This window comes from Silurus meridionalis, chromosome 3 (assembly GCF_014805685.1).
Source record: "Silurus meridionalis isolate SWU-2019-XX chromosome 3, ASM1480568v1, whole genome shotgun sequence".
In the NCBI taxonomy this organism is placed as follows: domain Eukaryota; kingdom Metazoa; phylum Chordata; class Actinopteri; order Siluriformes; family Siluridae; genus Silurus; species Silurus meridionalis.
The window spans coordinates 26,101,640-26,129,305 of record NC_060886.1 but is presented as its reverse complement, the minus strand read 5'-3'; the positions used below and the strand labels follow the sequence as shown (position 1 = coordinate 26,129,305).

The window sequence follows — 27,666 nt, the reverse complement described above, 5'->3', positions numbered from 1 at the left end:
CTAGTATGCACTAACAAATTGACAAGGTATTTGGTGACTATTCTAATTATAGCTAATTTATTTCTCCTTAAATTATTAGATTTTTGTATATAGTTCAGCCTCTGTGTGGTGTTTCTTTTACCAAAATTATAATCTTTCTGTATGTTTACTTATATCAATTCCTGTAAAACTTTATTTCCCCTTCCTTATTTTTATCATGTAAATCATTATGGCTATCATACTTTGGCTTTACTGCTGGTGAACTTTTAATACTGTGTTATTCGTTCTGTTGAAAATCGTTCCATTTTATTAGTTCTTTCTTTCTTAACAAGCAGAATCACTTGTGCAAGGTCTCTCCTCTCCTGTTGAGTTATGTGTGAAAGATTCACTTATACCACACGTGTAGTTTAGACAAGCGACAGTTAATGCTAATCTGACTACTGCCCTGTTATTGGCAAAACAACGGACAGCCTCATTTAAACAAATATGTGGAAATTAAACAGAGATGGTTATTTAAATTTGTGTATTTGTTTAATGAGTAAACGCATTGTGTTATAAAATTGAACTGCTCATGCCATTACCTGCAGTAAAGTCCACCATGCTAATCGTGAACTGTACAGTAATTAGCTCGCTTTCTTAACCTGAATGAACGTTACATCTTGTCGATTGACAACGAAAAATTGTTGTTCTGTTGTTGTAATTGGTGTATTATCAACAAAAAAGACTAACACGTTTAGTTAAAAGTTATTTAGTTTACATTTTAATTAATTTTAAAAGTGTATAACAAGATTTGCTCTTACCTTTTCACAAGAGCGCGAAAAACAGGTGAAATCCCGAAGCCAGGCGTTGCTTAAATCTCGCGATATCGGCGGTGAAGTTCCCGGAAGCGTGAGAGTTTGATTGTGTTACGTTATTTTGACATAAGTAAATCTATTAAAATCTAAGTAGTTGACCTTATAGAAAATCCTACATGATTTATTTGCGTTCATTTAGTAAACATAAAATTATATTGTACGGAATGTATGTTACATTTAAGTAAATTTAACATGCAGCAGAATTCATTTTTTTGAGTGTACAATGGGTGTGAGTGCGACGGGGCAATAATCTTTGAGGCAGGAGACTGTAGATTTCTTTGGCACAGGGACGATGGTAGTTGACTTGAGGCAGGATCAACAGCGCTGCTCAGGGAGATGTTGAAGATGTCAGTAAAGACATCCATTAGCTTTTCTGCACATTCCCTAAGCACTCTGCCAGGAACGTTATCTGGTCCAGCAGACCAAATACCAGTTAACCAGGGTTAACTCTGCTTAGAGTTTTCCTCACTTTAGCCGTGGATAGACTGAGCACCTAGTCACTGTGAGGAAGGGTTGTTCTTAAGGCTGTCTTGTCCCCTGCTTTAAAGGCAGAGTCACTAGATTTTAGCAGCGCATGCAATTTTGCAGTCATCCACGGCTTCTGGTTGGAGCGTGTAGGGACAGTCTTGGAGATAGTCACATCATCAATGCACTTGCTAATGTAGCTGGTCACTTTGTTGCAGCCTCCCTAAACATGTTTCAGTCAGTACACTCAAGTCCTGATGAGCAGAGGTGTCTCCTGATGGCCAGGTTTTCACCCATTTCAGAACTGGTTTAGAGCATCAGACAAGCAGTCTGTATGCTGGAATTAGCATAACAGAGATGTGGTCTGAGGAGCCGAGGTGGGGGCGGAAATGTGTGTGTTAAATGTGTGTTACCGAACTGTACAACCTGAACTTAACACACACTCATTACTTATTACTCATCTCAATAATTTTTTTATTATTATTTATACTTGACTACATTACACTTTTTACATGCTGTTTTTTGCACCTCTTGACTGCTGCTACTGCTGTTTTTTGCACTGCATTGTGTCTATTTATATTCACTCCCAGTTATAGTTTTTACAGTTCTCTTTGCACAGTACTGTATAACCGAAGTATACGGTAGGTTTACTGGTCAGCGCTATCTTTGGTTATGTGTTTTGTCTTGTGTTGTCTTGTGTTGTCTGTCTGCACTGTCTGTCTGTCTGTACTGTTTTTCGTCTGCACTGTTTGCACTAGGTTGCATTTGATGCACTTTACGTAGCTTTGTGTTGTGTTGTAGCTCTATGTTGTTTAGTGTAGCACCAGGGTTCTGGAGGAACATTGTCTCATTTTTACTGTGTACTGTGTACCACTGTGTATAGTAGAAATGACAATAAAAGCCACTTGACTTGAATCTCTCTTCCCTGGGCTCAGTTCAGAGGTAACAGCAGCAGCGACAGATCAGGCAACGACTCCTAGATCATGACTAAACCCAAGAATTCTTTTAGATAGTGTAGGTGAGAAATGGCACATCAGACCATATATTGATATTTATATTGATAATTAGTAGTGGAAAGCATTGTTACTGTCATAAAAAGCCACATCATTAGTTAAAATTTTATTTGGTTTATTTTCAATTTAGCTTTTATCTAAAATGGAAAAGTGAAAAATACTGATGTAAACACCACCTCCATTAGCTAGATTAGTTGCAAACATTACAATGGTTGTTGGTTCTCAAAGTTTACAGAATTTAAATAGGCATAATTCATTTGGGATAATCCAACTTGGTTCATGATATGTTGCATGAGAAAAATGCTTTATTTTTGATTGAATGAGTTTCGGTCATGAATTGTCTCAAAATTAAAATGTGAAATGTATTATTTTTCTCTCTGTAATGATGATAAAATATGCAACATTAATACATGTATTTTTAACTATAATGCCATATTTTATCATACAAAAATTAAAAGTGCTATAATTGTATTATTCTCACAAAACTTACAGTTACAACCATTGCAGTGAACTAGATTGGATACATAAAATACACACTACTCTGTCAAATGTATAGGCTGTTATGGGTTTTTATTGTGATCCCTATATGAATATATAGAATATTCTATTTCTATTTCTATTCTATTTATGTATTATATTTATATATAAAATACATTGGAACAAAATGTCTTTTCTCCAGTACTAGAATGCAACACATAACAGGACATGTTAAAAAAAAATTACTTTATTGTGATTATAGCAACTGAAAAAATGTAACCAAAAGCAACAAAGAACCTTCAAAGGATAATGTATATTAGGCTTACTGAACACGTGTGTACCATTTAACTAATCATTTTTTAAAAGAGCTTTTTGCAACAAAACATTTTGTGAAAGATTCTTTCAGGACTACAAAATTAAAATATACATATCCTGAATGAAAAATATGATTGACATTTTTTTATTTTATTTATGAGTCGTTTACAAAATGCCCCATATCTATCCAATAGAATTTTCAAATAAGTGTCCTGTCTATAGTTATGTTATAATAAGTTTATATCTGGGCCTTCTAAGGAGCTTTTTTTTTTTACTTAAATTTGTACTTCAGTTAATGCTGAAAAATATCCTTATGAAGAAGGTGTGCAGGATTTGTGCCAGAACAGAATGGTACTTGCAGCTATTTATAATTCCATCTATTGTGTCTAGACCACAGTCCCACCTAAAGAAAAGCAGCCACATAACATGATTTCATCACCACCATGCTTCACCATGTTTTTTTTTTGCATCATTAAATCCTGAAATTGTAACTGAAGTGTGTACATTTATATAAAAAATGTTTAGATCAGTACTGTACCAAGCTTTATAACTATAAAGCTTGGTACAGTACTGATCTAAACATTTTTTTTTATAAATGTACACACTTCAGTTACAATTTCAGGGAGAAAAATATTTCAGCGGAGAAAATATTTCCAACACTGTAAATATTATTTGTTAACATTAAAGGAAAGCAACAAACTTGTTGCTTTCCTTTAATGTTAACAAATAATATTTACAGTGTTGGAAATATTTTCTCTGCTTCTGCATTCAAACAAAAGAATCTTCATCAGACAGAACAAGAGAACTTCTCGATACTTGGCTACTCGAAGCTTGGCTGGAGGTCATTGATTGGATGGATGCTGCATTGTCACTGTTGTATAATGTTTGACTTTTCCTCTGTGCCTTGTATGTCTTAGAAGTCCAGTATTTTCTTGAAGCAGAAATGTCCATCTCTCTGCAGTTCAAAGATTAACACACGGGTGAGCATCTTTGCATCTCAATAAAATAATCCATAAAGTTTCTTACTTTAGTAACTTACATAAAGTTACTTTATTGCTTACCTTACACCAATACAATAAACATTTTCAATAAAGATTTATGAATTCAAGTTAAAAATGTGTTCTTTAATGCATTGACAATAATGCATAATGCATGAAGAGTAGAATAATTACCGTATTTTTCAGACTATAAGCTGCTACTTTTTTCCCACGTTTTGAACCCCGCGGCTTAAACAAAGAAGCGGCTAATATATGGTTTTCCCGGTTTCACAAACTTCAAACCAAAAAACTGAGAGACATATGAAAGACCAATGAAATTTCTGAACGGAAACGAAAAAACGCACTTCACCCGTGTTCTGAGCTGCACGGCATCGGGAGAAAAAACTTCCACTGGTGGCGCACGACGATGACAAAAAACTCCCCAGAGTAATACAGTAGTACCTTGACCTACGAGTTTAATTCGTTCCGTGGACGAGCCCATATCTCAATTTGCGCGCACATCAAATCAGTTTTCCATATTGAAAATACTTAAAATGGCATTAATCCATTCCAACCCTCAAAATGACACCCTGTTTTTATCTTTCATGTTATTAAATTGGAAAATAAATTTCTAAATAACAAATCTTGTATAAAAACATAATAGAAAGAGTATGTAAATATATCTTCTTCTGCTTCTTCTTTCGGCTGCTCCCATTAGGGGTCGCCACAGCGGATGATGATCTAGAAGAAGAAGATATCTTTACATACTCTTTCTATTATGTTTTTATACAAGATTTGTTATTTAGAAATGTATTTTCCAATTTCCGTCTCCATACCACCCTGTCCTCTACATCTGCCTCTTTCACACCAACTACCTGCACATCCATGAACCTCCTCGGCCTGCCTCTTTTCCTCCTACCTGGTGGCTCCATCCTCAGCATTTGTCTACCAATATAACTCATATCCCTCCTCTGCACATGTCCAAACCATCTCAATCTCGGCTCCCTCACCTTGTCACCAAAACATCCTACATGCGCTGTCCCTCTAATAAACTCATTTCTAATCCTGTCCATCCTCGTCACTTCCAACGAAAACCTCAACATCTTCAGCTCTGCTTCCTCCAGCTCCACCTCCTGTCTTCTACTCAATGCCACTGTCTTTAATCCATACAACATCGCAGGTCTCACCACAGTCCTATAAACTTTCCCTTTCATTATTGCAGATACCCCACTATCACATATCACTGCTATCACTCTTCTCCCCCCACTCCACCCTGCCTGCACTCTTTTCTTTACTTCTCTAACACACTCTCCATTACTTTGCACTGTTGACCCCAGATACCTGAACTCCTCCACCTTCTCCACCTCTTCTCCCTGCAACCGCACCACTCCACTGCCCTCCGTCTCATTCACACACAGAGCACATCTTACTCCTACTGACTTTCATTCCCCTTCTCTCCAGCGCATATCTCCACCTCTCCAGGCTCTTCTCAACCTGCTTACTACTCTCACCACAAATTACAATATCATCCGCAAACATCATAGTCCAGGGAGACTCCTGTCTGACCTCGTCCGTCAACCTGTCCATCACCACTGCAAACAGGAAAGAGCTCAGGGCCGATCCTTGATGTAGTCCAACCCTCACCCTGAACCAGTCTGTCGTTCCTACTGCACACTTCACTGCTGTCACACTCATACATGTCCTGCACCACCCTCACATACTTCTCTGACACACCTGACTTCCTCATACAGTACCGCAGCTCCTCTCTCGGCACCCTGTCGTACGCTTTCTCCAGATCCACAAATACACAATGCAATTCCTTCTGACCTTCTCTATACTTCTCCATCAACATCCTCAAAGCAAATAAGGCTTCTGTGGTGCACTTCCTCGGCATGAAACCATACTGTAGCTCACAGATGGTCACCTCTTCTCTCAGCCTGGCTTCCACTACTCTTTTCCATAACTTCATGGTGTGACTGATCAACTTAATTCCCCTGTAGTTACTGCAGGCCTGCACATCTCCCTTATGCTTAAAGATCGGTACCAGCACACTCCTTCTCCATTCCTCAGGCATTCTCCCACCTTCCAGAATCTTGTTAAACAATCTGGTTAAAAACTCCACTGCCATCTCTCCTAAACATCTCCATGCTTCTACAGGTATGTCATCTGGTCCAACCGACTTTCCACTCTTCATCCTCTTAATCGCTGCTCTCACTTCCTCCTTACTAATCCTATCTACATCCTGCTTTACCAACTCCACATCATCCAACCTTCTCTCTCTCTGATTTTCCTCATTCATCAGCTGCTCAAAATACTCCCTCCACCTTCTCAACACACTCTCCTCACTAGTCAACACATTTCCCTCTCCATCCTTTATTACTCTAACTTGCAGCACATCCTTCCCAGCCCGGTCCCTCTGCCTGGCCAATCGGTATAAATCCTTTTCTCCTTCCTTAGTGTCCAACCTCTCATACAGCTCCTCATATGCCTTTTCCTTGGCTTTCGCTACATCCCTCTTTACCTGCTGCCGCATCTCCTTGTACTCCTGCCTACTTTTCTCATCACTCTGTCGATCCCACTTCTGTTTTGCCAACCTCTTTCTCCTTATGCTCTCCTGCACTTCCTCATTCCACCACCACGTCTCCTTGTCTTCCTTTCTATTTCCAGATGTCACACCAAGTACTTTTCTAGCTGCCTCCCTCATCACTTCTGCAGTAGTTACCCAATCACCCAGCACCTCTTCACCACCACCGAGCCTCTGTCTGACCTCTTCCCTGAACCTCACACTACACTCTTCCTCCTTTAGTTTCCACCATCTTATTCTTCTTTCAGTCCTCACTCTCCTTCTCTTCTTCTTCGCCACCAAAACCATCCTACAGACCACCATCCGATGCTGTCTAGCTACACTGTCCCCTGCCAACACCTTACAGTCTCCAATCTCCTTCAGGTTGCATCTCCTGCATAGAACATAGTCCACCTGTGTGCACCTTCCTCCACTCTTATACGTCACCCTATGATCATCCTTCTTCTTAAAATACGTGTTCACCACTGCCATTTCCATCCTTTTAGCAAAATCTACCACCATCTGCCCTTCCACATTCCTCTCTTTAAGGCCTCGACCGATCTGTTATGAAAATCTCATTTGTGATCCACATATTTGATTTGGCACATGTTTTACGCTGGATGCCCTTCATAACACAACCCTCCCCATTTACATTAGGACCGGCACTAAGAGTGCACTGGCTTGTGCCTCCCCAATGGCTGGGTAAGTATGTAAAGATATAATAAGTTTTTATTCAGTGTATTTACCTTGGAGATGAGACGACTTAAGCTAACGAAAACGCCGGTGGGGTGTGTGTGTGTGTGTGTGTGTGTGTGTGTGTGTGTGTGTGTGTGGGTGTGTGGAGGGGGGGTAGAGGTGATAAGCGGAGGCGGAGGGAAAACTCGTTTTTTACTATCACTCCTGAACACTACGTGTCCCTTAACTTTAACATTTTTACTTTTTCTTCTTTGCTTATCTTAATTTTCGTCACAATCTTCGCTTTCTGGCTTCGCTTCGCTTTTTTATTTTTCTTGGCAACAGCATTATGGTTTAGTCAAAGAAACTTAGAAATGAGCATCAGAAAATAAAAAGGGCATAATCCTCAGTCTCCACACGCAGTAATACCGGAATTATGCAGTGGCATGCTATTCCCAAAATACCGCTATGCTCCTAATAGAAGCGCAACATATTGCATTTAGTGTCTTTTGTTAAAGCCTGTGTAAAGTTCATTAGTTTTAGTGTAGACACCTGCAGCTTATAGACAGTGCGGCTATTTATGTTAAAAATAAAAATCTTTGTCAAATTCAGTGGGTGCGGCCTATATAAGGGTACGCTTTATAGTCCGGAAATTACGGTAGATTAAAATGATTGAGATGACAATTAAGAATCAGAAGAACTCCCAAATGCCATTTTTTTTTTACAATCCCATTATATATTAAACTGTAAAATTTACAAATGTGAGTGGATTTAAACAAATTTCCTGGCAGAAAAAAATTAAAAAATAAATTAATAAAAGCTGTAACACAAAGTCTGCAAACATGACCATCAGATTTGTTTACATTTCATTTGAGAAATTGAAGCTAAATGGCTGGATATTAAATGTGGTTTTGGTGGTAGTTTAGTGAGGTTGAGATCAGGTCTCTGTGCACGACTCTCATGTTCTTCCACTCCCAGTGAATGGAACTTGTAATACTACAGCATTCCAAGACATTCTATGCAACTATGTGTTTTCATCTTGTTGTAACAGTTTGTAAAAGAACCACATATGGATGTGATACTTACAGTATATAGTAAATGCCCTAAAGCTGAATGCTTAATTTCTGAGTTGTTGAGCAATCTGTAAAATTGAGGTAAAAGTACCTGTGTGGCTCGGTTCAGTAGCCCTCAAAAGGCCATTTTAATGGCTAGCCTTGCTACTTTATGTTTCTATAAATAACTAAAGGAGCAGCCTATTTAAAGATGTGTATAACAGTGGTTTTTCTTGACCAGTGACATTTTATTTCAATACAGGATGTTTCTGGAAATATGATGTATTAAAATGTTACCTTTCTGTTCGGCAGATCCTGCAGAGAGTCACAAAATACAGAACAGAGCCTAGGATTATGGAAGTACTGCCTATCAAACCAAAGAATACTGGAAGACCTATGTAAAACCTATTAAAAAAAAAAAAAAAACATCCTTAATGAATGGCTTTAGAACATAACTCTTTTTCGGGTAAAAAGAATAACATGTACATTCAATCTCATATGGTATTGACTAAACCAAAAAATATATACATTTATATAATATAAAATATCCAATATAAACTTTCTTTCGGCTTCTCCCGTTAGGGGGCGCCACAGCGGATCCTCCGCACGTTTGATTTGGCACATGTTTTTACGCTGGATGCCCTTCCTAACGCAACCCTCCCCAATTTATCCGGGCTTGGGACCGGCACTGAGAGTGGCTGGGGATGGTTCCCTGACCAGGAATCGAACCCAGGTCGCAGCGGTGGGAGCACTGCGGCTTAACCACTAGACCACCAGGGGACCTAATATAAAATATCCAATATAAATATATATAAATGCAAACATTAACTGTATCAAAACTGTTTCCTTCTTATTTGCTCTGGATGTGAATATTTCACAAAACCCACAGTTCGGTTCTTATCACGGTTTAGGGTCACGGTTTTCGGTTCTGTACGGTTCTTGTTATTTTTTCTTTTAATCTTCAACACTCCAGAAATTTCCGTCAGCATTTGATATATAGCTTATTAGCTTTATTAATCACATTATTGAAACCATCTCTGAGTAAAAGCTAGGTGAGATTTTGATACAACAAGAGAGAAGACTTTGATGATGACATGCTTTTCGTTTATTTGGCAAAAAAAAAAGTGTTGGCGAGAGGGAATATTAAACTGCGGCTCGAGTACATTCGTCAGCTGACAAATCCTTCACACTCATTCACGCTGCAACCGGCTCTCTCCTGTTTGTGCTGTTTGTATCGACACATTGGCGTGATGAAATAAACTGTTATATTAGAAGTGTTGCCATTAGCATATCGAATGCATTTTGCACAATGCTTGCACAGTCACAGTTCTATCTACTGTTTTATTTCCGTTGTCATAGTAAGTAACATTAAAAATGTTCCCACACACCAGTTTTGAACGACGCGGGCGCATTCGCCAACTCCGGGCAGCCTTTATTATCTCCTCCACTTGCCATTTCTGCAGCACTCCTTACTCAACTTTTACTGTCTATATGTATATTCACGTGAAACTGTCTGAGGCTAAACTCAAACCGTGCGACGCACACACGAACCGAACCGAGACAAGCGAACCGAACGGTTCGGGTGTTTTTCCATGTACCGTGCCACCTAATATATATATATATATATATATATATATATATATATATATATATATATATATATATATATATATATATATATATATATATATATACACAATATATATATATATATATATATATATATATATATATATATATATATATATATATATATATATACACAAAAAATTATGTATATATATAAAATGTATATAATTTCCCTACATTGTATTTGTAATCGATTTAATATTTACAATGGTATTTGTTTGTTAAAAAAAAAAAAAAAAAGGTCCCTTTGTATCTCTATCTTTGGCTTCTCTGTGACCTTATATGTCTAGTGCATACCATCAGGGACCAATAGATGACAAATACTTCACATGTTGGTACTGGACACTGACAGGGAATATAAGAATACCATTAAGCCTCCAGATTCCAGTAAGTTTCTTCACTGCATTTTTTTTATAATGATTTAACGATTTACACAAAACAAACTATGTAATGGAAAATGGGGGGAAAAAATTGTATGATGTTCCTATTGTGTTTTTTAGGAGGGTAATCATAAATTCCACATCTGTGACAAATTAGATCTTACAGTACAGACAGAGATGAATACCTTAAGATGCGTGCATCAGCCATCTGTGTAAATAGTACTGTGCCCAGTCTAGCAGTGTATAAGCAATAAGCAGCAAAGCAAGACACACCTTGTGGAGAAAAAATAAAGCATCACAATAGGCATGAAAAAACATCTTGAGAATATTGAATATTTAAGTTTTAATATTTTGACTTTCATACCTCCAGTAAAATGAAGAACAGATCCTATTAACAGTAATCTGCACTTTTTTCTCTCATGTCCACCAATATATGTGCAGTCCATCCCAATAAAGCAAAATATGGCGGCAAAAAATCCCACAAACATCCCAACAAGCAGCAAAGCCCGCACAGCCTGCAGGGGTCCTGTTCATAGGAAAGAGGAAAAAATGGTCGGTGTCAACTGAGCTAGGCATTTGAATCATGATATATTTTTTTTTATGTGTGTAATAAATCTACATGGTTTTAAATGCTGAGAAATGAAACACGTCACAGAGTTTGTCCTGCTGCTTAGCCTCTCAGTAGCTATAGGTTGCCGCTATACATATAATGATAAATCCATTATAATTTTGTTCATGTCACTGAATGCTTTCTTCATTTATAAATAGCTGGATAAATAGCTAAAATTGTATATTTTAAATAATTACATGTGAAACATCAAATATATCAATAATCTGTCAAACATTAAATATACATTTGGGGAAATCAAATAATAACAAGAGTTGTTTTGTTGAGGATCAGTGATGATTGTTCAACTACACGCTGAATTCATTTGCTTCTAGCAGCTGTTACATCAGCCATTCATTGTGCCAAAGTATAAAACATAACATTAAAAAACTTTCTTTAATTATTACTAGACTGCAATGTATAACCATATTTAAAAAAAAAAGTTTGATGCAACAGTAGAGGAACATTTCTTTTGCCCAGTTCTCTTTGTGAAGCAAATGAGTAGCTGTGCATACTGTGTGGGAAAAAAATTATATTACTCACTCCAGCATTATTTCTATTCTGTAACTTACAAATAAATTGTGGTGCATATGTCCGATCTACTTACTCTGGTCTGTTCTAGTTTCAGGCCTCACAACCCACATGGTGTCATAGTCCCTGCAGTTGGCCACATCACTGGAGTCTGTATAGCACTCTCTCCATAGAGTGGACCAGTACCATGCAGCATTAATGACCCAGGAGCCTCCTTGACCACCTATGTAGCTAACCCTCCAATAATCCATCACCGTGGTGCAGCAGACCAAAAACCATCCAACTGTGGATATCAAGAAGCCAAACACTTGTATAAGCATTATGTTCATTGTAATCTTCTTGGATCTGATCGTTTAGGAATAAAATGTGATTGCTTAAAAGATGTCTTCTGCTGTGGAGAATAACAGGTTTAAACCTGAGAAGACACAGCCTGTGGGCGTGCTTATGTGTGTTTATTAAACTTGAAGAAAATGTGTGAGTGCAGTATGAGTTTGTGTTTGTTGTCATGCTAATCACAAGGCATGTTTACTGTAAATGTGAAGGAGCATGCATCCAACATAAAATGAGGGTAGTCTTACAATTGTCCTTGTTCTCTGAAATAACAATACTATAATAAATAATACCTATAATGAGATGCACACATGACTTCTGTATTTAAAAGTGTAGTTAATAAATAACAAGCAATATTAAAGATAATGTATTTACTATTTTGTTTTATTTTGTTTGTTCTCTATGGGCAATATACTATTACTGCCCATATACAGTATTCACATGTATTATAATACACATTTTATGTTTAGATTTTTTTTCTGAGAAAACTGGATAACCCAGAAATAAACAAATAATAAATACATACAGACATAAGAAAAACATGTTGTGTACATCTGAATATTCTGGATTCCTTAGAATACAGAACCCACGCATCATGCTCAATGTCACATTCAGATTAATCAGATTACTCACTGCACACACTGGTATCTAGCAACACTCACCTCTCTATAAGCACACTCCAAACAAACACTCACTGTGAAGTATCTATTCAGCTATGTTTTTACAACGGACACACCAAGTTAACAGTTAATTATAGGCAGAATAATTATAAGCAAACAAATAAATAAATGTATGTGTACACATTTATTTGTTTCTCCTATTTTTGTTAAACTTCACAGTTTTGTGTGTGTGTGTGTGTGTGTGTGTGTGTGTGTGTGTGTGTGTGTGTGTGTGTGTGTGTGTGTGTGTGTGTGTGTGTTAATTTGTTTGTTCATTGGCTTTGTGTTACTGTAGTGATTATTTTGGGTATAATAAAAAAAATGTTCAATCTCCAGCTTGGTTCCAAACTGCTGGATGCTCTTATTTGTTCATTAACAAATGAAACTTCTGTAAATTTCAGTTTATAATAATAGCCATATGTATATTTTGTTTACAGTACATACACATCTGTAAATTTCTCCTATAATACCATTTTATTTAATTCATGAAGCTTATTTAAACACTGTTTATACTGCACTTGCTGCTATTGCACTTCTGGTTAGACCTAAACTGCATTTCGGTGCCTTGTACTTGTACATGTGTAATGAAAATAAAGTTGAATCGAATCTAATCTAATCTAATCTAACAGGTAGACCATGAACTGACCAAGATGAGCAGAGAAATTATGCTCACACTGTAAATGAATGTGCTTTAATATATTCAGTAGTCAGGCAAGAACAAAACACACCAAAATTCTCAGTCCTTTAATATTAGCTCAGTTCCATATATGCTCCATGATAAAGTTTTCATTGCCTCTAGCATGTTTCACCTGTTGCACTAGTGATCTAAATCATCACTGACTGATATACTTTAAATATTTATGTATAATGCTAAATTGTATACTTTTCAAAAAATGTCAAAACAGTATGATAAGCACCCTTACTAAAAGTTTTGCAAAAGTGGGAAAAATATTGGGAGGGGAATTCAGTTCACAGTATACCTGCTATATGGTCTGGGAAATGTCTGAAAACGCAATGGAAGCTGTTTTAATGTCTGAACATTTGATTTTGAAGTGTGAAGTGTTATGTGTGGAACTACTGAGTAGCTTTTCCAAGTATTGAGCAAGAAATCTTTGGTTGCTGATCATTAACTACAGCAGGCATTTTGTCAGAGTCCCTGTTGCTAAAGCTGGCAAATGTTTTATCTCATAAGTTATTTGACCCTGGATCATTTCCTTCAAATGACCTTGAGAGCTAAATTTAAACCTATAGACTTACCTGAAAAAAATTCACAACCTTCTAAAAATGTTTTAAGCTTTATATTGTTTAATTATAAATAATTGTATAATCTAATTGCATATTATGAGTGACATTTTATGGGAATTAGTGCAAATCATATACAGTAACTAAGTCAATTATTATATATTATTATAAAAAAATGTTTAAAACAGCATTATTTATTGCATTTCATATTTATTATATTTTTATATTGAACTTGAAGTAAGCATCAGTTACTAATATATTATACATCGAAAAGAAATAATATATTGCTTTGGAGTAATAAATTCCCAAAAGATTATTACAAGTTTATGACAATTTCAGTAAAAAGCTCTTTTGTTTGTTTTCACACTGCACGCCACTGACTGCACATTGACTTATGAGAATGCATATTTAAGCTACTTTACAAGTTACGAAAAGTTAATAAAAAACAGATGGAAAATAAATGAATGGAACATATAAACCTAAAGTTTACGGTCTATTGATCAAGTGTTTTTTAACATGTAGGAAACAGGTTACAAATCATTCACAGGCCAGACTCAAGCTTGAGAGAGCTTTTAATTTGTTTTGCGGATGTTGGCACTCTGACACTGAGCTGGTGTTGACTACTCTGTTTTCACTCCAAATATCACTACATTATATACAGTATTATTAGAGTAAAACATAATTTATTATTAATTCAGCAATTAAAAACTTTAATAATTTTGTACAAAAGTTCTTCCAAGCAAAATAGTTTTCATACACAAATGACTTAGCAAATGATTTTAAAGAAAACAAAAAAAATAACCCAAAAATATATTATTTTAATTCTGAAAGATTCAATACACAAATAAAAGGTTTGTCATACTTTGATCGCATACTGATGTAATTAAATTTCAGCTACTCATTAATCCATGACAAAATACTTAATCTAAAACTAAGTAATAATTATATTTGATGAATTGTCAACTAAATATATGAATGAGTGGTAGCTGATAACTTATTAACATCATAAAAGCAATATTAAAATAGAGCCTTTCATGTAGTGTTACCTCTACATTTTAAATGGGAAATATAATATCTGTGTTTGTTTACATATACTCTTGTTCATAAACTTTCATAGTTCTTTGACAGTCCAATTTCTTCTATTCAAACTTTTCCCAAAAGCATTTTACACTACAACCATAACAGCCACTTTTGGCAGAACATTTGACAAGATAAAATGTTAAATATGAATTTAGTTCAAAAAAATAAAAACAAAAAATAAATCTGGGTTAAAATCTGCAACTCCATGAATAAACAGGGTACATGCTTCAAATGTAATCTATGCTTTGCAAAAATTAATAATAATTTCTATAAGTAAATTGTCAGACAAAATAATTTTTCAAATAATTTAGTTTTTAAATCTGTCTTAAGTATTCCTCCCAAAAAAATATTTTTTTTAATGATCAATGTTACTAGTCATGTGAAAATGAAGGACGTCCACTTCTGAAAAGATTGCCCATTGTCTTGAATCTTTTACACTTGTTACGATTTCTTCTCTAAAAACTTAGGTTTGGGGATGATCCCACTGGTTTTCCTGTTATATCAACTCTTTAGTAGATTGTCTTTGACGGAAGAAATGTGGGTTTTTTTTTTGTGTGTGTGTATCACACATAGGCATTTTTATCAAAGTTTTTTGAGGTGCTGCTGTCTTCTGTTGGGGACCTCCTGACATTTGTTGAATGGATTTGTTTCTTCTCAGGTTTAGAAACATAAGAGGTTGCACTATAGACATATCGATTCCTCTCATTCGAGCTGTGGAAGAAAACAACACTTTAGTAAACCTTAATGATTCAGTTAAAACTAATTACTAATAATATGAATATTATATTACTTCCACATTGGTAATGTGCTTATTTTTTATAAACCTTTTTGGAGTCATAATATAGTTCCCTTATAGGAACTCGAGCTGCGTCAAAACACTTTGGGAATGTGCCAGAGTGTTCAAGCTCTGAAATAATGTGTGTAATCAGTCAATAATTGGACACTGGCTGTCACCGGTGGGTGTCATATTGTTTGTCAAAAAAGAAAAAGAAAAAAGAAAAAAAATTTAAAGCAAGCAAAAAATGCACAGCTTGTGTGTTGCTTGCTTGGGAGCGAAGCATGCAGAGTCAGGAAAGCCGAGGAGCTTACAGAAGTTGTAACGCGTGGCGTTGCCAAGCTCGATATTACTTGGCCGGTTCATGAGCAGAAAGTGCTTTCATCTAGTAAATTAGATGAACGCTTTCTAACACCCATGTCACAACCTTCGCGTTGGTGTCTTCCCTTTTCTCCTGACCTGCACACCGAGGTGTCCAGGTCATGGGTTAAGCCTTCTTCTGCTTTTTTCCCCTTCACCCCCAGTTCTACTGTGTATTCCCACATTATGGGGTGGAAAGAACATGGTTATGAGGCGATGCCGTGGGTTGAAGAGACACTTGCCACCTATCTCTTTCCCGGAATCGCCTCCTTTCTTAAGACCCCGACATTACCCACGAAGCCCCTACGCAATACATCAGCACTTGTGTGTAAAGTCTATGCTTCGGCAGGTCAAGCCGCTGCATTCCTGCACACCATGACGGTGTTGCAGGCATATCAGGCTGACATGCTGCATGAGTTGGATGTGGGAGGTGCCCCGGGCAGATAAGCTTATTCATAAGCTTTACTGTGCGGATCTGGCTCTCAAAGCCACTAAAGAGACTGCTAGGGCCATTGGGCGGTCTATGGCTGCCCTGGTGTCCACACAAAGGCACCTGTGGCACACTCTGTCAGAGATCTCTCCTCTGTAAGCTCAGTGGTTGAAAGGTTTCAGGAGAATAAGAAACAGGTGTCGATGTTCCAAATGTAGCGTTGTGACTCGCTCGCCCCCTTTGAAGGATCCTGCATGGCACCCGTGACGTGACAGATCTGAGGACTGTCATCTTCAACAGAAAGGCTTCAAGAAAAGGTCATGACACAGGACTTTCTGGGGATCCGACGATGAAGGGGTGCGCTGCACCACTCTATTTTTTGCCCGCCCTGTCCCGGCCCCCTCAGGGACCCTGAGGGGGCACAGCTCCAAGGTTTTGGTCTCTCCAATGAGATGGTAGAGACCATTCTCCACTCCAGAGCTCCCTCTACAAGGAGGTTGTATCCGCCAAGTGGCGTCTTTTCTGCTCGTGGTGTGAGCACCACCAGCTGGATCCAGTTGACTGCCCGTTTGGTTCAGTGCTGGATTTTTTTCAGGGACAGTTCACCAAGGGGTTGGCTAAGTCCACACTAGTCTACGCGTCCGCCATTTCAGCTTATCACGCCACTGTGGCCGGGCAATCTCTGGGCAGAGACCCGATTGTAAAGCGTTTTCTCCGCGGCACCTGGCCATCGTTTTAAACCTCTAACCGAGGCACCTTTCAATTAAGACCATGTTCTTGTTAGCCATCTGCTCTATCAAAAGAGTAGGGGACCTGTAGGCCCTTACCATGGCCCCCTTCTTCCTGGAGTTTACCCCAGGTATGGCTAGTGCCTTCCTGTACCCCTGTACAGGTTACATCCCCAAGGTGCCCTCGGGTGTCTTATGACCCGTAAGATTATTCTATCCTCCTCCTTTCTAGGCCCCAGACCAGGAGAAACTGAACCGGCTCTGTCTGGTGCAGGCACTCAACACCTACGTCCACAAGACGAATCCTTGGAGAAGAACCGATCAGCTGCTCATCTGCTACAGCCCTTCCAAGAGAGGCCATCCTGCTAATAAGCAGACTCTGAGCAGGTGGATTGTTGATGTTATCACATCATCTTATGAGTCCTCTGGTCTCCCCGCTTCGGAGTCAGAGCTCACTCCACCCGGAGTGTGGCTGCCTCAAAATCTTGGTCCTCTGGAGTTCCCCTCCAAGACATATGTAACACTACGAGTTGGTCCACCCCGCTGACCTTTGTGTGGTTTTAAAACCTAGACTGCAGTGCCACTCCTGGCCCCTCAGTCCTCCTCTAGCTGAGTTGACAGACACACACTAGGCATGGACTGGTCAGTCTGGCGTGATTGGACACTCATTCCCAAAGCGTTTCGACGCAGCTTGAGTTCCTGAAATGGAACGTCTCTAGGTTATGTATGTAACCATAGTTCCCTGAGGGAACGAGACACTGCGTCTCTGTGCCACACCTCTGGCATCCCTGCAGTGCTTCCTTCTCCCTTACAGAGGCTGCTGCTGCCCTCACTCATATGCGTTTTATACTTCTGGTTTGTAACGTCAACCCACCGGTGACGGCCAGCGTCCAATTTTTTAATGATTACATGCATTCTTTCAGAGCATGAACACTTGGGCGTGTTCCCAAAGCGCTTTGACACAGCGTTTCTTTCCCTCAGGGAACTAGAGTTACATACGTAACCTAGGGTCGTTTTCTCCGATACTATTTCATTGTCCAGTTCTATGTTTTCTTTGCGTTATTAATTGTTTTGTTTTTTATATCAAAAGATGAATATAGATTGGAATTTGAGCTTCAAATTTCTGATTATTACATCTGCATCAAGTGTTAAACAACTTAGAACCATGGCACTGTGCGCAAGCGAATGTTTAAACAATTAATAGCAGTTGATATCTGTTACTGGTTCAATTCTAAACATGTTTCAAATGTAAATACTTTATTTGTTCATAACAGAAAAATAGAGACCATCCCACAAGATGAAAACCACTCATCATCAAATTAAATAAGTTCTGATACCAACACTAACCTCTAACAACATGATGGAAATGGCAAAATGTAAAGATAAAAACTATCCGCTCATGATAAAGGATCTGCTTATGATAAAAATCTGCAAAACATGCTGGAGATATTGGGTGGTCTGCAGCTGAAGGTGCCAAGTTATTCAACACATCTAGATGTATCTATCAGAAAAATAAAGCAGACTCATATTCATGTTTTGATTTTAACACCAAATGCCTTTAGTCTATAGCAAAATCCATTGAACTGGGTTGTAATTTATCTTAAACATAATCATTAGGTGCTTTTACAGATTCAATGCAATTTTGTTTACAAGTCATAAAATCTGATAAATCATCAATTACAATAGAATGTTCAAGGAATAGTAGCATTGAGTCTGATGATTGTGTTTTCAAAAATTTTTAAATGTGTGAAAACATTAACATAACACTTAAATAATTAAATAATAATTTATACTTTAAAATAGAAAAGTACTTCCTGTTTCTGACATGACACTTTCTGTAAAATGACAACATTGTGTTGTGTTAGAAGTAATACTACAGTACGAAACCACAGATATATAAGTTGATTTGTGTGCAGAAAATGTATACGGTTATCAGAAGTTAACCTGTCAAATGTAAGGTTTTCATGTTTCACCAATAGGGGACATTTGTTTGTCTCTCCATATTACCTTTTGCTATTACCATCAAACAGTGATGAGAAGAAAACAATCCCTCCCAGAATGCACAGGGCAGATCCTGCCCAACCTATGAATAATGCTGCCCCCAATTCATACCTGAGAAGATACAAAGCAGTTGATCTCAAATCATCTGTTTGACCTCAAATAAACTCGTTACATCTTTATATGTTGTGTCAAATTATCAGGAACATACTTCTGGTCCACAAACATGGGGTCAAAAAATTCAGACATGATCCTGTTGGCATACAGAGAGCAGGCAGTCAAAGAGCAGAGACCTGCAATTATAATAAGTTTGGTTTACCTGAGCAGAGTTTCATTCATCATTGCAAGCACATTGCAAACACAGCTGGCTCAAAGAAAAGTTTACACACCACCAAGAAAATACTGAAGTCCAGAAAAGCATGCAATTCGAGCTTTAAGTTGATCACTTCCTCCAATTTTGGTACACTTCATTCCCACCAGAGCACAGGCAGTTGCAAAGAAACCAAGACACACAGCTGAGATCATCAGTCCTCTGCACACCTGGATGTAACCTTTCACAAAATAGTTACATATTTGTATTTTCAAATATGAAATTATTGTAGTTAATGCATGCAAAATGTAAATAATAATGACATAAATAATGGCAAAGTCAGAAAATTGATGTTTGGAGGGTATCACATTTAACATATGCAACAGACTGCTATCTAGTAAATGTTTAGATGAATTCTATAATATGCAGGCAAGAATAACATGCAATCAGCCAATGTAGTATAGCAACTGGTTTTGTATAATCCTATTGTATTGATTCCCAAACATAACCAAATTATGTGCTGGTTAGAAAGTTAATTTCATATAAATCCTACAAACATTAAGATATTATCTTAATGAGGATCCCAGTCAGACAGGAGGGCTGTGACAGGACGACAAAATGACAGACAGGAGGACAAAATGTGCATAAAGGCAGAATCTTGTGTCTTCAGTTCCTGCAAATAAAAGTGTATAGTATGTAGCATCTCTATATGACAAACCTGAAAACCATTAAAGATAAACATTTCAGACATTTGCAAAAATTTGAAACCTCTTGTGACCATGACCCTGTTTGCATTAGTAATAATTCCATATCTTTGAGATATTACACTAACATGAATCTTCGACAAATGCACAGATATACATAAATAGACAGACAACCCAAAGACATAATGCCTTTGATACCAACAAATTCCAACTGCAATTAATTACTCAACATTAGTACATCACGATCTGTGCAGAGTTTTTGTGTCCCAGTGGGGTTTCCTTGAAGGACATAAAGGTCTGAGTGTTGCTTTATTTTTAATATTTGTTTCTTGTTCATAAAACATTAACCAACTGTAATGGAGAAGAAACAGAAAAGCTAATTATGCCTTTAAAAAGGATTAAAAGAAACTTGAAAGTCATGCATTCACACTCTTGTGCATTGGGTGTAACAATTCTGAATTTAATGAGATATGCATCAGCAGGCAAACTATTTCTCACTGCCCATTTGAAAACCCCTTTTTCTTATCTTCAGCCTTGTTAAACACAAACCGAAATGCAGAAATCCTTGAACATTATTTTAGGTAAATGGGTTAGAATAGGGTGGGAATTGCTTTTTATATTTTGTTTTGTTTCATGAAAACTTAAAGGTAAAGTCTACAGTATTGTGTGCACTCTTTATATTTACCAGTATTTTTTTTTTAAATACACATACCACAGTAGTAAAGCAATGTAAAACTGAGCAATGTATGCCTGATTAAACATGCTATAATAATGTAATTAAGGTTTGGCAGATAACAAGCCATGTTTGAACATTTGTTTTAAGTCTTTACACCCTTCATTTCTCCACATCTACTTTGAACCTGTATCATTTAAAGCCATCCTTTAAAAAGAGAATCAACATGGGTCATTTCTCATGAGTGTACATTAAATCAGGTTTTCCAGCTGGAAAATGATGTTCATTAGTTAACAGGCATCACAGTTGACCTTAAAAAAAAAAACTAAACTAAGCAATACATGACAACATGACTGATCATTTCTACTTTTAACTGCACTCATCTTCTCATTCATTTTTACCTTCATTTGGTTATTTTTTACACTTTTGTGTTAAATTTTATTTAAGTTTCTTTGTCATTCTAGAAGAAACATTCTCTGTTACTCTTTGACTAACATATACTATCTCTCTTTCACTTATATGAGAAAGTATTTCAGTGAAAAGAGCTGGCTAACCGTCTAACGCGAGCATGGAAGGAAAGTCTTTGCAGTTGGAAACTCCAGTAGAATCGGTCACGCAAATCTTCCAGAGGTTACACCAGAAGGTAGCTGTAGTAATTACTGTGCCATCATTTGAAGACACTTTCCAGTAGTCTGTTGGTAAAGTGGAAGACACCAGCACCCATCCAGCTGTGGCTACAAGAAATGCTGATATTTCTGTGACCATTTTACCCATTGTTATTTTATAATAGTTATTTTGTCAAAGTCTGTTTGCGTACAAAACAGGTCCTCACACAGGTAATCCAGGATAACCCAGGTTAAATAATGTAAGTGTACCTGAGTCATACATTGGCTGCTCTTTAGGGAGGGTTTTGGCCACCACTCGTCACAGATTTTCAACAAATCGGTCTTTAGGACATTGTGTGACCATGGTATGCAAATTGGTCCTACAGCTGCTTATAGCTAATAGACTGTTAAAGTGTGTTTTATTTTTTTGTTTACACACAGTCAAATGTTTTTTAATAAACAAGACTCACTTTTTAATTTAAAAACTGATTACACATGTATAACTTATGAAAAACCTATTTATAGTATTCACCAGGTAAAAACAAATTTCTTGAATAATAACTATTTCCCTTTTTTTTTAAACTAAACCAGAACAAATAGAGATTTTTGTTAGACTCTTGTGTGGTTCTTTAGACCACACCTCATGTATATAATAGAAGTTGAATACATAAAATTTCCTACATGGAATTTCTTAAAGATTATTTCTTTAAAACATAAGACTAATAATATGTTCTTCCAGCCAGCTTTCTGGGGACAGCACATACTCCTTCTCTTCTCTCTCTCGCTCTCTTGGTCGAGTTAAACATGTTCCTGAAGTTCCAGTGACCACTCTTCCTGCCCCTCTCCCCTCCTCGAATCTGCCCACTTTGTCCTGGCCTGCTTCTGGATGGTGTTCTCCTTGATTGGAGGCCACTCTGTGCAGCTGGGGACGGTTTCTCATCAATGCCCTGGGGTTCCATGAAATTACGGAGTTAGAACGGGAAATTTGAGAATAGATTTGGACTGTAGTTAATGTAGTTAACAGTCTGCTACACTGACTCAGGACTACAGTTTTCTTCTGATCACCATCACTGTACCCCGCAACATCGTTTATCCGTAATAAATGGACATTCGGTGCAACCCAGATGAGGATGGGTTTCCTCTTGAGTCTGGTTCCTCTCAAGGTTTCTTCCTTATGCCATCTCGGGGAGTTTTTCCTTGCCACAGTCGCCACAGGCTCAATCATCAGGGACAAACTTACACAATTATAAAGAACATCTTATTCATTCTTTATTACCACATTGTCTGTGTAAAGCTGCTTTGAGACAATGTTCATTTTTAAAAGCGCTATACAAATAAAAATGAATTGAAATGAATTGAACATAAACATGCATGAATCAAAACTATAAATCTGTTCATCATTGCCACCTATAGATAAAAGAAAACAGATGCTCAATTGACACAGTACAGAAATAGGTGGAGTGAAAGTAGCTGGAAGTTTCAATTAAACAATAGACACATTTACACAGAAATGTAAGTCTAATGGAAAAAAAACAAACAAACATAGACATAGACATAGATTGAAAACTATTTAAAAAAAAGTAATGATAGTTATTCGATCACGCTAATAGTATCAAGAAGACACCATGGTGCAGTTACTTGAGATGTCACTCATAGTGTCCTCTGCAGAATATGTGGTAACCGAATGGGTTCAGTGGAGTGAGGAAGCAGAGAAACTTCCCACATGGGCTGGGAATGTGGAAGATGACTCTAGCCAGGATAGGAGCCCCTCCCCAAAGATTTTAGAAGAGGCACAAGAGAGAATGTGAGACAAATGCTAAACAGTCATGTAACATGATCCAATTATGTGTGGCTTATGAGAAATGTAGTCTAGTGCCATTTTAAATAACACTGAGAGTATGGGAGTATTGCATGAGGTACACTTGTATGATATAGCATTAAGATTTCTCTTTACTAGCACTAAGTGATTTAAACCCAATCCACTACAACAAAGAGAACAAAAGTGAGCCATACATTTCCATAAAAGACATTATTTCTTTGTGGAACACAGTGACTGCTTGACTTCAACCCCACTGAACACCTTTGGGATAAAGTCAACAAAACCTTTTTTCAACACACATTTGCTAAAGTATAATGTGGCTCATTAAAATTATATATCTTAATAAAATGAACAGAAAACCTCGCAATGCATAGAGCAGAAAATATTTTTTGCTGAGACTGTAGCCCCCCCTGGAGAGGAACTCTGGTAAGAGCTATTAGTGCTTTGACACTATTTTTTATGGAGAGGCCAGGTGAACTTATAACAACCATCTTCCAGTCTCCCTCCCCTGTTATATAATTCACTCTTCCTTACTGCCCAACTAAAGACATTTCTTGTCCTTACTGCTCTGTGAAGAGAGTCTGGCATAGACTCTCTCTCTGCATCCTTGAAGATGAAGATAGGCAGGATGAATATGTGAAGAGGCGGGGAAAACAAGCAGCTATATCTACAGATGGTTAAGTGGTCTAAAGCACCAGACTCAAGATTCTGACCATTCTCCTACTTAAAGGGGACTCTTCTCTCTAAATAGGGGTTTTGTTGTTTAGGTCTCATTCCACACAGGAGTGCTGCTCTCTTTATTAAGACCTAGTATGCTAATATTAAATAAAACACATTAAGAACAAAGCTTTTATTATGCATTTTACATTATGTAGTAAACAATTTTTTTAACAAATGGTAAATTCTTAACTTTTTGTTTGCACTCTGACTGCATTAAATAAAAGCATTTGCCAGAAAAGTTAAATAGTTAAAATGTCAGTTTATTGAGTCTTAGTGTTTTTGTCAATAAGTGTACAAAAATGAAAAAAGTGTTCATCTGGGTCAGGTTAACTGATTTGTCAAATCTGACAGCCTCTAGATGTTCAGATGTTACCCTGGTTGAAAGATGGGTTTCATTCTCCAAATTAATATGTGGGTTTTAATCCCAGTTTTAGCACAAGATTTGTGCATATTGAATAAAGTACACGAGTATTTCTATAACCATATATTGAATATCATCACATCCAACATTGAAAAATATATGAATACATATAAAGATACTTCTCCAAAGTTTTTTTTAACTGAAATGAACCTGAAAGGCCATAATCCAAAACATATAAACTGTTTTGATAAGCGCAGTTCAGGTAGTGTCACGGCTTGTTCATGCATGGCTGCTTTTAAAACTCACTACTCTATTGTAAATGGAAATTATATTAGCAGCAGAATTAAAACAGAAGTCTACAGACACATTCTTTCTGCTAATTTATAGTTAAATGTGTACAATCTAATCGTTTCATTATGCAGCAGACCTATAGCCCAAAAACACTGCCAACTTAACAGTTTATTTGAAACTGTGAGGGTTCTCTCTCTCTCTCTCTCTCTCTCTCTCTCTCTCTCTCTCTCTCTCTCTCTCTCTCTCTCTCACACACACACACACACACACACACACCTGCTCTTTCCAGTCTTTCTTTCACACATAGCTAATTTCCCTTTTACCCCTTTTGAGGATCAGTTTTCTTTTGCTCAGAGGTTTCCAATATTTAATTATGTTAGAAACACTACTGTTGTTATAGGAAAAGTATCCATGGCAGGATGGATTGATAGAACAGGCAGAGGCTTTACTTGGCTTTGTTTGAGCATGAAGATGCAGACAATGCATTTTTCATATATGATTCATTGAAATTGAGGACATAAAACTACTACCATATCTGTGAAAGCCTGATTCTGCTTTCCTCAGAGTGTACAGATGTGCAGTACAGATGCTGGCTTAGTCATGCTTTGTTATATCATTCACATCATGTTGCGCTACCCAGCAGCTGCAGAGAGCAGATTGCTCCACCTTCATTACCATGATCTCATGGGCCTAGATACAGCTAGATAACTTTCTTCAGGCTGCTTAGAAGCAAGTATTAAACAAATATACCATTGTGAGCCTTGTTTTGCAGCCAACTGATTTGGGAAATGTTAAATACTGCTGCCCTCTGGCCGGCACTACCGAAAACCATTCACAAGAACTACAAGCCAAAGGAACAGATTTTCCCCCCAAGCAATTCACCACATGAACAATTAAACTTACCCCAGTAAGTGCAATATATGCAAGCACATTCAAGTGTAACATGTGAACATGTACAATATACACTATATACTTTTCATTTATTATTACAGAACATTCTTCTTCTTTCGGCTGCTCCTATTATGGGTCGCAACAGTGAATCATCCATCTCCATACAGTTACGGTTCACGAACCAGAACTTTCCACTTGCACATATCTGTAAATTGACTGATCTGTAAATCCTGCATATTGACTGTACATTGTGAACAAATCATTCATTTTCTTTTTTTATTTAAACATTAAAGTACCTAGATGCTTTTGTTAACAAAAACAAATTATATGTGTATGTGAGCACACATGGCAGTAAGACCCCTTCTGATTCAGATGTTTTAAATTAATATAAGTGTACCTCGAGTATAACAATATACCTCGTCCTTCCATGGGGCACTTTTGGTAGTCATTAACCACTGCATACCACAAAATAATGAGTGTTATTTACTTCACCTGTCAGTGCTTTTAACTTCATGGTTGATCAGCAAATATCCAAATTAAAAAATAAAAAATTAAACAAATATTCTGATAATATACAATCTTGACTTTATCATTAGGTCATCATCATATTTTGCAGAATAGAAAATAAAGGCTGAAATCACATGTACCCTATTTATTTAAATGTGGCTGGTCAGAATGTAATTTCCAATAAAAATGTATAATGTTTCAATAAAAAAATAAATAATAATAAATAAATAAATGTATAATGTTATCACAGATCATTTTCTAATATCATTTTGTAAAATAAAATAATGATTTTGAGTTTCTATTGTGATTCTATTTGTAAATGAGCAATTAAGATGGCGTTATCAAATCCTTACATTATTTGTATTGTCATTAGTATCCTGTTTCTTTCCCTTTTCTATCTTTATTATTACTCTCACATATTTAATATAATATTTGGAAATTTCGTGTCAACTAAGTTACACCTTACATTCTGTTACGTCTTTTGTTTTTCCTACAAATATGATTAATTTGCAGATATATTAAGTGGATAATACATGACAGGTTTGGGCTTACCCTGTAATTTGAAGATTGTGTGGTGCTGCCTGCAATGCACAGCTCCAATGGCATTTCCAGCACAGCTCATCCAAAGTCCTTGAAAAACCCAGGTGGCTGTAATTACAGATGAAGCTCTGCTCGTGCTCTTCCACTCGTTAGACACAGTAGCACCAATAGTAGCACCCAAGCCCATTAATCCAGCCAATAATGCCATAATTTGCTTGCATGACATTGTTTAAACAAAACTCTTTTAGGAAAGATTTCAAAATCATCCAAAATCAGATGTTCCCAAATGCCAACGAGGCGATGGAATTACAAAAGAGACATGTGTTACAAAGTGATTATTTACCAGTGGACATCTTGGTCAAGCTAAATTTTACTGTAATAAGCAAGAGAAATACCTGGACCTGTGTAGAAATATATGGAGGCTGAACTGGCGGTTAGTCATTAAAAGAACTCTTTTAGCTTGTGATAATGCTTTGTCATTTCTTTGCTGTTTGGTTGAGTACATCATATGTTCAACATTAACAAATTGGTCAGCCTTTAAATGTTAACATGACAAAGTTCATAAACAGATGTACCGTTTCTTGTTATACAGCGAATTACATAAATTCATCAACCATCACTTGTATGCAATATAATGCAAAGAATTTTACAGTGCCTTGCGAAAGTATTCGGCCCCCTTGAACTTTGCGACCTTTTGCCACATTTCAGGCTTCAAACATAAAGATATAAAACTGTAATTTTTTGTGAAGAATCAACAACAAGTGGGACACAATCATGAAGTGGAACGAAATTTATTGGATATTTCAAACTTTTTTAACAAATAAAAAACTGAAAAATTGGGCGTGCAAAATTATTCAGCCCCTTTACTTTCAGTGCAGCAAACTCTCTCCAGAAGTTCAGTGAGGATCTCTGAATGATCCAATGTTGACCTAAATGACTAATGATGATAAATAGAATCCACCTGTGTGTAATCAAGTCTCCGTATAAATGCACCTGCATTGTGATAGTCTCAGAGGTCCGTTTAAAGCGCTGAGAGCATCATGAAGAAGTTTAAAGCCGGATTTGGATACAAAAAGATTTCCCAAGCTTTAAACATCCCAAGGAGCACTGTGCAAGCGATAATATT

At 37.0% G+C, this 27,666-nt stretch overlaps 2 protein-coding genes across 4 annotated transcripts; both read right to left on the bottom strand.

Moving 5' to 3' along the window:
• Window positions 1-3,809: 3,809 nt before the first annotated feature.
• LOC124382796 (claudin-10) lies at window positions 3,810-11,950 on the bottom strand. 2 transcript variants are annotated; one of them, XM_046845059.1, is made up of 5 exons: window positions 11,594-11,950; window positions 10,744-10,905; window positions 10,565-10,652; window positions 8,668-8,775; window positions 3,813-4,058 (listed from the first exon to the last, which is right to left on the bottom strand). In XM_046845059.1, the coding sequence occupies exons 1-5, from the start codon at window positions 11,844-11,846 to the stop codon at window positions 3,872-3,874; spliced, it is 798 nt and encodes a 265-aa protein (XP_046701015.1). In that variant the 5' UTR covers window positions 11,847-11,950; the 3' UTR covers window positions 3,813-3,871. The 2 variants fall into 2 exon arrangements, with proteins under 2 accessions (XP_046701016.1, XP_046701015.1); XM_046845060.1 differs by lacking the exon at window positions 8,668-8,775 and having other exon boundaries at window positions 3,810-4,058.
• Window positions 11,951-13,990: 2,040 nt separating this feature from the next.
• On the bottom strand, window positions 13,991-26,969 carry LOC124382799 (claudin-10-like). Of its 2 annotated transcripts, none has more exons than XM_046845064.1 (5): window positions 21,361-22,463; window positions 19,509-19,670; window positions 19,331-19,412; window positions 19,129-19,233; window positions 13,991-15,539 (listed from the first exon to the last, which is right to left on the bottom strand). In XM_046845064.1, exons 1-5 carry the CDS (start codon window positions 21,578-21,580, stop codon window positions 15,392-15,394), a joined length of 717 nt encoding a protein of 238 aa, XP_046701020.1. In that variant the 5' UTR covers window positions 21,581-22,463; the 3' UTR covers window positions 13,991-15,391. The 2 variants fall into 2 exon arrangements, with proteins under 2 accessions (XP_046701020.1, XP_046701021.1); XM_046845065.1 differs by lacking the exon at window positions 21,361-22,463 and adding an exon at window positions 26,553-26,969 and having other exon boundaries at window positions 13,992-15,539.
• Between the last annotated feature and the right edge of the window lie 697 nt (window positions 26,970-27,666).